General features: G+C 46.3%; 1 protein-coding gene across 2 annotated transcripts in view; it reads left to right on the forward strand.

Moving 5' to 3' along the window:
• The window catches only part of SOGA1 (suppressor of glucose, autophagy associated 1), a 66,752-nt gene that overhangs the window by 24,966 nt on the left and 28,654 nt on the right, over window positions 1-13,132 (forward strand). For both annotated transcript variants that reach the window (XM_037495506.2, XM_037495507.2), the window contains exons 3-4: window positions 1,135-1,293; window positions 13,002-13,064. In XM_037495506.2, coding sequence (XP_037351403.1) covers window positions 1,135-1,293; window positions 13,002-13,064 — 222 coding nt within the window. The remainder of the gene's footprint in view (window positions 1-1,134; window positions 1,294-13,001; window positions 13,065-13,132) is intronic.

The raw sequence follows: 13,132 nt of genomic DNA on the forward strand, positions 1-13,132 counted from the left end.
ACACATACCTCTTGCTGGTAAAGGCCTTGTGCCCCTCATGGAGACTTGGCCAAGCTCAGCCACTCCCTGAGACTTCCCCCAACTTAGTCCTCATGTGCACTGTGTAGCCCTAAGCAAGTCTCTTATACTCTGAACTTGTTTCCTTGCCAGTAAAATGGGGGTAGAATTGGGGTGAAGATGGATGAATCTGGTACACAGTAGGTATGCAAAAATGGTAGTGCCCAACTCACCTAGGGGTGGGGTCTCATTGTGATTCACCAGCTCAGAAGGGTCTTCTTTGTTTCACGAGACCCCCTTTCCTAGCCTTGCACCCCAGCCAGCAGGGGATAGGGCAGACGGTATCCTCGAGGAAGTGGGGTGTTATTGGTGCAGTCCTGGAACTGGGATTGCGCTCTCAGCTCTTCTGGCTCCTTTCTATAGGGATGACTTGGACACCTGCCCAGCCTTTGTCATCTGGGGCATGTTTTATATCCCTGACAATTAGAAACAGGCCTTGGGGTCACACTGTATCCTCCAGCCAGTCATGCCCCTCTCCGGGCTGCAGTGCCTCGTGGCAGCAGCTTCCACTCACCCGCACTCACTGTGCGGGCTCCGGGCCAAGCCTTTCTTGCAATAATTGATTCAGCCCTCCTGTCGGGATTGAGGTCAGTGCTATTACGATTGCACACATTTTATAGTAAGGGGACCGAGGCACAGTGGGGAAATGATTTACCCAGGATCATGTGCTGTTTACCAGCAAAGATGGGGTTCACGTGGATCTAGGGCCACCCCTCTCATTCTGGATTTTCACTCCAGTTCAAAGTAAAATGAGCCACTTTCCCTGCCACAGGTCTGGATAAGAAGGTGGCTGGGAGAGACTGTTGGAAGCATTAAAATCCCCAGGTAAATGCAAAGACTTCCTTAAGAATAGGCCTCTATAGCTTTATGGGGGCCGCTCTGTAATGTAGACATTTGGGAATGCTAGTTTAGGTTCTGGTTCTATTACTTCCTGGCTGTGTGACCCTTGGTGAGTTACTTGACCTCTCTGTGCCTTGGTTTTCTCATCTGCTAAGTGGGGGTGATGACAGCCCTGCCGTCTCTGGGGTTTTGTGTGGCAGGCTGCTCACACCCAGCTCATCACCTGCTTTTGCTCAGGTCTCTAAGGACATCTCTGTGCGGCTGCATAAGGAGCTCGAGGCGGTGGAGAAGAAGCGGGCACGGCTGGAGGAGGAGAACGAGGAACTTCGGCAGCGGCTCATTGAGACCGAGCTGGCCAAGCAGGTGCTGCAGACAGAGCTAGAGCGGCCGAGAGAGGTGAGAAACCACCCATCCTGGGCAGGGTCACACAGCTGGTATCTCTGAACCTCTGTTTCTGAGGTTTTGCTCTCTGGCAGAGCTCACACCTCTGCCTCCTCTTTATTCTTTCTCAGCACACAAAAATTTCCTGAACATCTTCTGTATACATTGTGTGCTGGACATGAAGGACGTGGTGGTGAAGACACCTGGTTCCCGTCCTCAAGGCGCCTGGGCCACGAGCTAGTGAAGGAGAAAGTCATCCATCCGAGAACCACAGCTGTGGGAGAACTAATTTAGAAAACATGCAGCAGTGCCTAGCATGAGGCCTGGCCCTCTGTGCCTCAGTTTCCTCATCTGTAAAATGGGATTGTATGTCTTGAGTCACTGTGAGATTATCTGGGGTAATGTGTGGATATGCTTTAGGGGCTGCAAGGCACTGCCTTTTTCTATAAAGTCAGTGCTGGAGCTGGGCCTCTGGGCAGTGACTTGACACAGATTTCAGGGCACTATACCCCTCCAAATGTAGCCCTGGGCACCAGCTTCTCTGTCCTTGCTCATGCCATTCCTCCACTTGCCACGCCCTCTCTTCCTCCTGCTGTGTTAGATGGAGAGCAGGTTAGGCACCCCGCTGGCCACTGTCTCAACAGTTTTCATAAAGGCCTAATGAGGTTTTGATCATACCCATTTTATGGATGAGAAAGCAGCCTTGGAGAGAGGGAGAGCAGTCTCAAGGTCATACAGGGCCCCATGGGCTCTGCAGGTCAGTTGGAAACCATTAGCCTCAGAGGAGACCTCTAAGGGCTGGAATTCTCCAGACTCCAGGATTCTATGTGTCAGACACCCTGGGGTGACTTCTGACCCAGAGGCCTAGCTGGGCATCTCAGTATCCTGCACTCCTCACCTTCCCTGAGGGAAGGCATGCCAGCCTCCAGGACTGAGACATCACTGCCTTGGGGCCAGAACAGTCCTGCAACTGCCCTTCCCGCTGGCGTGTTGATGTGATGTGCCAATAGCTTCTCAGTGTGGAGACAGCTGGCATTTGCTACTAAGAGCTGCTGCAGAGACCTGCCCTGCTTCGGGACTAGAGGGGGCTCTCTCCCTCATTTGGCCTCCAGGCCCCCAACTCCCCACAGCTGCCATCTTCACACATCTCATTGCTGCTGCCCTTGCTAGTAAAAAGGGGAGACAATTTCAGAAAGTGCCTTGGAGATCAGCCTGTTCCTTTTTTTAAAAGAGGAAGCTGGATCCCAGAGAGATACACCTTGCTCAGCTCCCCCAGCCTTTCCTTACCCCTAAGTCTCTTCATCTATGACAGCAGGATAATAACAGTACCCAGCTGATGAGGTTTTTCCTGATCATCAGTAAGATGGGTAACCATGGAACACTCTGAAGATGTTAAAAGAATAAGATAATACCGCACTTAGGGAAAAGGTTAAGCATAGAATTACTATGTGGATTTCTACCCAAGAGAATTGAAAACAGGGACAGATGTTTGTACCCCCGAATTCATTGTAGCATCACTCACAACAGGCAAGAGGTAGAAGCGACCCAGTGTCCATCGATGAGTAGATAAACAAGATGTGGTATGGACATACAGTGGACTATGGTCAGCCTTAAGAAGGAGTGAAACCCTGACACTGGCCACAACATGGAGGACAAGATGCTAAGACAAGATGCTAAGTGGAATAAGCCCATCACAAAAGAACAAATGTTATGATTCTGCTTGCATGAGATATACTTGATGTGGTCAAATTCTTAGACACAGAAAGAATGGAAGTTACCAGAAACTGGAGGGGCAGAGAGTGGGGAATTAGTAATTAATAGATACAGAATTTCAGTGGGGAAGATGAAAAGCTGTGGTGCTGGTGAACCACAATATGAATGTGCTTCGTGCCCCTGAATTATATGCCTGAAACTGGCTGAAACAGAAAATTTTATGTTATGTATATTTTATTTTTTTTTTAAGATTTATTTATTTATACAAGAACCCGGGTACAGGCTAGATGTGCAGGAGGGTGAGAGGATTCACCAGAGACAGAGCGGGGAACAGAACAGGCGGACTGACGAAATACACTGCTGAGGGGAGCAGCGGGCGCGGCAGTAGAGGTCTGCCACACCATGTGGGCATCTCTGCGGCCGGCGGGGATCGAACCGGCACTGCAGAAGCTGCAGACAGCTTCACAGCCCTGCACTCAACCGCCTGTGCCACTGGGGAGTCCCTTATGTATATTTTATCACAATTAAAAAAGAAAAATGATTAAATGATAAATTTTATGTGTACTTTACCAAAATTAAGAAAAAGAATAAGGTAAATGTATACATACTGACAGAGATAACTAAGGTATACAGTTAAGCAGGAAAAGACAGTTAAAGAACTATACACATTGCACATACAAAGTTATTGTGAAAAACCATATGAAACAAACTGATATTGAAGCCCCTATGTGCATGTGCAAATGCATAGCCATTCTGAAAGAAGACCGAAACAAAGAAGTGAGAAGTGGTGAGAGCAGCATGGGGAATGGCTTTTGCTTTTTCCGTTAATGCTGCAGTTAAGGTTTTGGGTTTGTTTTTTTTTTAACAATAAGAACATATTTGGATATTATTTGTGGATTTTAAAAATGAAGTCAAGCATGTTAAGGGTCGTTTGTGGTACCTGGCACACAGTAGGTGCACAAGGAACACTGGTTCACTTCCCCCTGGAAGGCAGCATCGGTGAGGCTGGTCTCGATCTCCTTGACATGCCCTTGGTGTCTCAGGAACTGGGCAAGGAGACGTGGCCCTGTGTTTATTTGCTGATCCTCCTCTCCTCCTTTTCTCCCCCCTTCTCCTTCCTGACATGGTTTCTATGGAGACCAGGGTCCCTTAGCAATTCTTCTGCCAGCACTGCTCCAGTCCCATCATCCAGATCTGCTTTGCCATCCTGACAGGTTGCTGTGGCGATACTGTCACCCGACTGGGAACAGGAGCCCCTGGACTGAGCTGATGTGGTTGCTATGGCGATAGCTCTTCACTAGAGAGAAGGGAGGGTGCAAGCCCAGCCGAGCTCTGCGGTCCCACTGTTGCCCAGCTGGAGCTCAAGAATCCTAACACCAGCCTCCCCTTCGTCCAGTACCTCCCTTCTTGTATTAGGCAGAAAGCCAATATTGGGGTTGACATGATTTATTCAAGCATAACGGCTGTGTCTGGGTGCTTGCTCTGTACCAGGCACCGCACCACACATTTTCCATGTGTCCTTGTGAGTTGTGTGACCCTCCCCACACCTCCCAGCATACACAGTGTCCCCATTTTATAGGTGGTATTCTTTTCTTGGCCACTTTTAAATTGTGATATAATCCATCATGTTTAACTGGACAATTCAGTGTTTTTAGTACAATGGTATTGCTGTGCAACCATCACCATTATCTAATTCTAGAGTATTTTCATTATCCCCAGAAGAAACCTGTTAGCAATCCCTTCCCATTCCCTGTTCCCTCCAACCCTTGACAACCACTGTTCTGCTTTCTGTCTCCATGGAGCCTACTCTTGTGGACATTTTGTACAAATGGAATTGTGCACTATGTGGTCTCTGATGATTCCACTTAGCATCACGTTTTCAAGGTTTTCAAGGTTTATCCATGTTGAAGCCTGTGTTAGTACTTCCTTTCTTTTTATGGCCTAATAAAACCCTTTGTAAGGGTACACCACATTCTGTTCGCTCAGCACTTGATTGACATTTGGGTTGCTCCTACTTTTTGCTTCTTGTAAATAATGCTGCTATAAACATTCATGTATGAGTTTTGATTTTTATTTCTTTTTTTTTAAGATTTATTTATGCATACAAGAGCTGGGGTACAGGCCAGAGGTGCGGTGGGGTGAGAGGATCCACCAGAGACAGAGTAGAGAGCAGAACAGGCAAATTGACTGAAATATATACTACTGAGGGGAGCAGCGGGCAAGTCAGGAGAGGTCTGCTGCGCCATGTGGGGAGCTCCCTGGCCGGCCGGGGGATTGAACTCATGCTGCAGTGGCTGAGGATTGCTTCATAGGTTGTGTCTTAATCCCTTGCGCCACCAGGGAGGCCCCGAGACATCATCTTCTTGAGCCAGTCTCCTGCTCCTGTCGGTGGGCACATAGCTTGTTCCCATACCCTAGCTATTGTCTTGTAGAGTGTGCTTTAAGTGAGTATGTGTTTTCATTTTTTCTTGGGTCTATACTTAGAGGAGTGGAATTGCTATGTATAGATGGTGCTGGGAAAAACAAAAATGGGATTTTAATCCAGGACTCTATCTCTTGAAGCCACACTGACTCTTAGCCTTTCTTGCCCACCTTGCCCCATCCAGGGGTCTTCCTGGGACCTGGTATGCTTTCAGAACTTCCAAAGAGGCTGCTCATTTCAATGAATACCTCCTTCTCTGTCACAGGCTCCTCATCCTGATTCCCACTATGGTGGGAAAAGAAAGGCATTGACCACAGTGTCAGACCCCCTAGGTTCAAATCCTGCTTCTACCATTGTGGTTGTCTGACAAATTCTAGCTGTGGTCTGTCTGGATCAGGAACTCAAACTTGGAGTCACATGGACCTCAGTTTGAATTCTGGCTTTGCCATTTTTTTGGCAAACTGTGTAGCTGCTCCAATGCTCAGTTTATAAAATGGGAAGATTAAGTCATATTTCTCAGAGGTGTTTGTGAGAATTAATTGAGACAAGCAGCTGAAGTGCTTGGCATGGAATCAAGGGTTGGTAAATACTGATTCTCATGGTCTTAACCACTGCTATGGCTGTGGGTCTGGAGAAACATTTACTGGAGCCTAATAAATGCCCTTTTGCATAGGAGAGCTGCCGGTTGTCCATGGAAGGAGCAAATTGGCATCTGTAGCAGGCAGCATCTGTTCCAGTAACTTGATTTGAGGTGCATGTTTAAACCACCCTTTGTCGTCCCCCCACCATGGCCTTTCTGGCTGTTTCAGCTGCTCCAGAGGAAGAAAGTCTCAGTCTCTAAATGCACCTCCAGCCCAGATTCCCTCTAGGCTACATTTTGCACACACAGCACTGTCTGTGTTTTCAGTGAGATCTTTCCAAACATCCCCTCCAAATTTGGTGAAATCTGTGCAGCTGTTTTGGCAGAAGGTTCATTTTATTCCTTGAAGGTTGATCTGGCAGCATGGAAGCACAGAAGGTGCTGGAGGGCAGGGGATCTCTGCAGAGGTGTGCTCAGGCAGCCCCTTCGCATAGGGGCAGGGACACAATCTACTGGTCTCCTGGAGGACAGGAAAGGAACGCAAAGGATGCTTTGAGGGGTTCCCCCTAGTTGCTCACAGGCAAGCTCAGGAATTGCTGGTGGTTGGGGAAGCCCCCATTGTATTCCTGGTCCTCGGGGTCTGGTCCTTGCAACTGGCATTCTTGTTGGGGCCTTTGCTGTGCTGCCCTCCAAAGGTCCAGGGCTGGAATGTCTGCTCTGGGGGCTCCACAGAGAAGCTCTGACAAGCCTTGGTTCCCATGAGGGGTGCTGCACCTCCCCAGGCTTCCCTAATTTCCCTCCCAGAGCCAAGGAACCATTAGATGGCTTAGAAGGGGTAGAGGAAGGAACCCCTCTGATCCTGAAAATATTTATTTTGATCCCTCTTTTCTACCCACTGCCCTTCCATACTGGTGAGGTTCAGTCCACTCAGAGTTCACTTTCTACCTGTTGGAAAAGTGTCCAGTCACTTTTCCTGCAGAAAGTATATTCTTAAAACACACTGAGACTTCCCCTTTGACCCAACAGGGACTGTATGCTTCATAGAGAAGCTACAAAATACAAGTAAGACATAAAGAGAAAACATTCAACTGTAATCCAGTATTCACAATTACTATCTGTGGGAGGTACAAACACGTCAATGTTTTCCTATTTATATGCACATATATATATATCTCAAAATGTACAAGTATGTGTACATTTTGGTTTTTACTGAGAAAGTAATAGAAGCTCAGTGAAGCACAAGCATGACAAAGCCGCACAGATACATGCCAAGCATAACTCTAAGGACGGGACACTAGACTCTGGTACATTGGTTGCCTGGGGCAGGAGAACCACACATGAAAGAATATTCTCTAACCACCTCCTTCATTTCTAATCCTCATCAGCCAACCCATGATTAACAGTTGGGTTTGTGTTTCCAGGCCTTCTGGATGCTCATACAAGGCATATTTCTCTCTATATGTTTTTTTTTTTAAAGATTTATTTATTTATTTATTTATACAAGCACTGGGTACAGTCAGAAGCGCGGGACGGTGAGAGAATTCACCAGAGCCAGAGCGGGGAGCAGAACAGGCAGAACAACTAAAGTACACTGCTGAGGGGAGCAGCGGGCGGCAGGAGAGGTCTGCACGCCATGTGGGACCCTCCTCTGGTGGCCGGGGAGCAGCCGGGGATCGAACCAGCGCTGCAGAGGCTGCGGGCAACTTCGCAACCCAGCGCTCAACCACTGCGCCACCGGGGAGGCCCTATATGTATTTTTTTTTAAATGAAGGTGGGACTATATTGTTTAAACTTTTTCTGTAACACAGAATGATATAACATGAACACAGTATTGTTTTAATTGCTGGGTATTTTGGGGTTTTCTTCTGCCTGAAGTACTTATTATAAAAATCAAAGATCACAGTCAAGTAAACATAGGAAGAAAAGAAAGTCTAAAAGAGCACCATCTATTTCAGTATTTTAAACACAGGAGCCAAAGTCATGAAGGCGCTCCAGCCAAGCTGCAACTGTGGTCACCTTCAGGTTGGAGAGGAGAGTGAGTAGGGCATAAAAAATTGAGATTTCTGCTTTTTTGTCATGATACTAATTTTTTTTTTCCAGTGAGAATATATTTTTGCATATTAGTTTATTTTTTAAATATTGTGTATATATTTTTTAAATTTTAAAGAAAATAATCTGGAGGACTGTGCCTACCCTTCAAAAAAAATAACTGTGGGGAGAAAAGTGCAAGGCCATGTGTTCTATGTTTTCATTATTAACAGCCTGGTGTATATTCTTCAGCTCTTTCCCTCCCCATGCACACACACACATACACACACACACATTTTATATTTATAGAAATGGTAACACACTCCAAGTTTTCTCAAATAGGAAGTTTATTGAAATATAATCCACAAATCATAAAGTTTGCCTTTTTAAAGCATACAATTCAGTGGTTTGAGTATTCAGAGCGGGCAACCATCACTACTCTCTAATTCCAGAGCATTTTCAGCCCCCCCCAAAAGAAACCCTGAGCCCATGAGCAGTCGCACCCCGTGCCTTCTCCCTAACAACCACTAATCTATTTTCTGTTTTTGTGGATTTGTTTGTACTGGAAATGTCATGCAAAAGGAATTATACACTAGGTGGCATTTTGTGACTGGCTTTCTCCACTTAGCATAATCTTTTCACAGTACGCTCGCTCGTGTTGTGGCTTATGTCAAACTTCATTTCTTCCTAACGCTAAATAAATTCCCTGGTGTGGATAGGCCACATTTTGTCTGTCTGCTCATCAGCTGGCCATTTGGGTTGCAGGTTTTTTTCCCCCACACCTTCTACAAATCTCCAAGATTTTACCTTGACAGCAAATCTCATGCTCCCTCGGTCGTCTTTTTTTTTTTTTAAAGATTTATTTATTCATGGATGCAAGGGGTTAAGTCGCAGCACTATGAAGCTATCCCCTTGGTCCTTTTTAATGTGTGTTTTTTTTTTTTTTTTTTGGTGGGACCCTCTCCGGTGGTCTGGTGGCCTGGGAACTAACCGGAGCTGTAGAGGCTGCAGGCAGCCTCGCAGCCCCAGCGCTCAACTGCTGAGCTACTTTTTTTTTTTTAAGATTTATGTATTTATTTATACAAGCACTGGGTACAGTCAGAAGCGTGGGAAGGTGAGAGAACTCACCAGAGCCAGAGTGGGAAGCAGAGCAGGCAGAAGGACCAAAGTACACTGCTGAGGGGAACAGCGGGCGGCAGGAGAGGTCTGCGCGCCATGTGGGACCCTCCTCCGGTGGCCGGGGAGCAGCCGAGGATCGAACCAGCATTGCAGAGGCTGCGGGCAGCTTTGCAACCCAGCGCTCAACCACTGCGCCACCCCACCAGGGCGGCCCCCCTCGGTCCTTTTTAATGGCTTTCTATTATCTCGTTCCTTTCTATGGTATGGCTGGGACTTCTCAGTGCCTTTGGAGACCCCTGCCCCCTCCTATCATCCCACATATTTTCTCCAGGGAGCCTTTTTTTCTTTTAAAGATTTATTTATTTATGCATATAAGTACTGGGGTGTGGGGGGTGAGAGGATTCACCAGAGACAGAGTGGGGAGCAGAACAGGCAGATTGACTGAAATACGCTGCTGAGGGGAGCAGCGGGCGAGTCAGGAGAGGTCTGCTGCACCATGTGGGGAGCTCCCTGGCTGGGGATCCAACTCTTTCTGCAGTGGCTGCAGATAGCTTCATAGGCTGCGTTTTAACCCCTTACGCCATCAGGGAGGCCCTCTCCAAGGAGCCTTAAAGAGGCTCTGATCACCTTATCCATGGCACCCTTTTATAGATGATAAAAGGGAGTTTCAGGGAAAGGAAGGGTTTTGCTGTGGATCATCAAGTTGGTGTAGTATTCACAGATTTCAGCTCCTGGCTGAGGTCACAGCCTCTCACCCCATAGTATGATAGGAAGTCCCAGGTCTGCAAGCTTGACTATCTGACTTCAGAACCCCCACCTTACCACTCCACTTGGGGTCTCTCTGAATATCCCCTTCCTGTGACCCGTATATGGAAGGGGCACTTTGTAGGAGGGTTTGTTTTGTAGCCCTCACCCCTGTTCTCTGCTGTTCTCACTTTTGAAATATCCCAGGTCAGCCCTTCTCAAATACTGGCTCCCTGCTCAGAGGCACCCAGTGTCTGAAATATCAGTCACTGCCTTCCTGCCTCATTTGCATTTCAACAGGTCTCTTTAGGATTTGATTGGCTTTAAGATATTCTTAAGAGCCCCTCTGGAGTTCTTTCCCAGATTCTGTGGTTCCCATCTGGGCTGCACAATAAGTCACCTGTATAAAAATAGTGATGGTTGGGATCTACCCTGGACTGATTAACTGATTATATCAGAATCTCTGGGGGTCATGAGCATCAAGTTTTGGGTTTTGTTTTTTTAAGTTTCCTCAGGTAATTATGATGAGTACCCAGGGTGAGAACACCAGTGGTAGGTCCACCCTGACATCACCTCATTAAAGAATACACATTTTCTCCTTCCATGTCTTTGAAACTAGGTTAAGAGCTATGTCAAGAACTGGTTCCAGGTCAGCTGTAGATTTGCTGTGGGGACCCTTCTTTCCCCTGCAGGCTTGCATTAGATCAGTGGTTCCCACTATTGGGGATGGAGGATGTAAGATATGGGGGTGTGTGGGAGAGGGCAAGCATTCAAACCATTAGGGAGCATTCTTTAAAAATACCTGCTTAACTTGAAAAGTCAAAAGCAACCTAAGTGTACACCATGAATGTAAATCCCCCCTCTCGTGGGAGGAAGTATTCAATGGAATAACATTGAGTGACATTTTAAAACATCAGTAATAATAATTGTGTCATCTGCTTGTATTCCCATCCATACAGCTTGTGCCATTTTGCATTCTAGCCAGTGATACATGAGAGCTGCTATTTCTCCATGGTTTCATCAATAGAATATGTTGTCAGGTGTTTAGATTTTTGCCAATCTAATAGGTGAGAAATGGTATCTCGGTGTAGGGTTTTTTTTAAAGATTTATTTATTTATGCATACAAGAACTGGGGTACAGGCGAGATGTGGGGGGTGAGAGGATTCACCAGAGACAGAGTGGGGAGCAGAACAGGCAGATTGACTGAAATACACTGCTGAGGGGAGCAGCGGGCGAGTCAGGAGAGGTCTGCTGCGCCATGTGGGTAGCTCCCTGACCGGGGATCAAACTCGTGCTACAATAGCTGCCGATAGCTTCATAGGTTGTGTCTTAAACCCTTGTGCCACCAGGAAGGCCCTCAATGTAGTTTTAATTTGCATTTCTCTATCATGTGTAGGGTTGAGCATCTTCCTATGGTTAGGAGTCACTTTCCTATTAACTGTTTTTCTTATCTTTTGCCCATTTTTCTATAGGTTTATGATTTATTCTCTTTTTTGTAAAACTCTTTATGTACTTAGGATATTAATAAATAAATTGCAGGGTTTTTTTTTCCAACTAGTCATTTATATTTTTACTTTTCTGTGGGTGTTTTTGTTTCCATGTTGAATTTGCTTATCTAATCAAATGTATTAATTTCTCCCCCATCATTTCTGGATTATGAAATTGTGATTATTATTATTATTATAATAGCTTTATCTTACTTTAGCCTTCATGAAAACTTACAATATAAACTAAAACTAATCATTTCTGCCATCATTCCCAAGCCTTCTGTGTAATTATGATCTGTTGCCCCCATATTCACTTTGTTTATTTATATTCACTCAGAGAGAGAGTCCCCACCAGGATGCCAGTTCCCTGAGGACAGGATTCCCCCTGAGATGGACATTTGCATACGCTCCTTTATGGGAGAGTCCCCTTGAGAATAACATCATCCAGGACGAGGCATTAGCACCAATGGGCTCAGTGGGTCAGATGGGGAGCTGGTATGGCATGTTAGCATTGTCCTGTGTGGGCACTGGCCTGCCATCGGATGTGGGCTCCCCCAGGAAAGGGCACTTGACCGTGGACAAGGTGGCTGCCCTCAGCCAGTAGCCATTGCTAGGAGGAGGGACTCCGCTTTGTGGTCTTAGCTGGGGGAACAAGGGCCCAGTCCTAAAGTGGGAAGGGTGGTGTCTAGGTGGTGCATTATAGCACCCTCCCCAAGCTTCCTGTCTGTCTTGGTCACTGCCGTGTTCTCTGTACCTAAATGTGCCTGTCACATAAGAGGTGCTCAGAAAGTCTTTGGTAAATGAATGAAAGACAAACAAAAACAGAAACCCTGATTTCTGAGACTTGGTTCAGGCCTCTGGATCTCATATGAGGGTAGGAGAAAAGAGAGGAACCACAGACAGAGTTATGTCCTCAAGTGCTTCTGGCCTGTCCCCCATTTTCAGCCCACTGTGGGTGATATTGGGAGTCCCATTGATTCTGTAGTTGGTGGTGGTCCAGGCTGGACACAGCTGGGCTGGGATAGGGAAGGTTGGGGGAGAGAGGCCCTCAATGGAACCCTATGCGTGGTGACTGCTCTTTTTTTTTTTTTAATTTTTTTTTGTGAGACACAATGCTTTTATTTATTTAAATCAGATTTTGTCAATTTACCATTTGTTTACAAAACTGTATCATTTCAGGAGTACAGCTTCACACTTCAGTAAGTTACATGCTTCTCTCACCCACCACCAAAGCCCCATGCCACTGCTTGAGCACATTAACCACCTCTGTTCCTGACTTCCTCTCCAGTTCCTCTCCCCTCTGGTAACCACCATGCTCTTCACAGGGTCTAAGAAACTTTCAGTTCAGTTTTTACATTGGTTTTCTTTGGTTATTTATATTCCACAAATGAGTGAAACCATCTGGTAATTGTCACTTTCTGACTTATTTCACTTATCAATAGCATCCTCTCTTCAAGTTCCATCCACATTGTCACAAGGAGCACAGATTTCATCTTTTTTAACAGCTGAGTAGTATTCCGTGGAGTATTTGTACTATAGGGTATTTATCCAGCCATGACTGCACTTTGGATGCACATTATTCTTGTAAGCTTTCAGTTCAGTTTTTGTTTTCTTTTATCTTCTCTCCAGCATTCCTTGAAGAAAAGAGGAACCCGCTCTCTGGGGAAGACAGACAAGAAGCCTTCCATGCAGGTACCTCCTGGTAGCACCCATAGCCCCCAGTGCAGTCCCCACAGTCAAGCTTTAGTCTGGTGGCCTGA

The sequence above is a fragment of the Talpa occidentalis genome, unplaced genomic scaffold (assembly GCF_014898055.3).
Source record: "Talpa occidentalis isolate TD23 unplaced genomic scaffold, MPIMG_talOcc4v2.1 talOcc4.10, whole genome shotgun sequence".
Taxonomy (NCBI): Eukaryota; Metazoa; Chordata; class Mammalia; order Eulipotyphla; family Talpidae; genus Talpa; species Talpa occidentalis.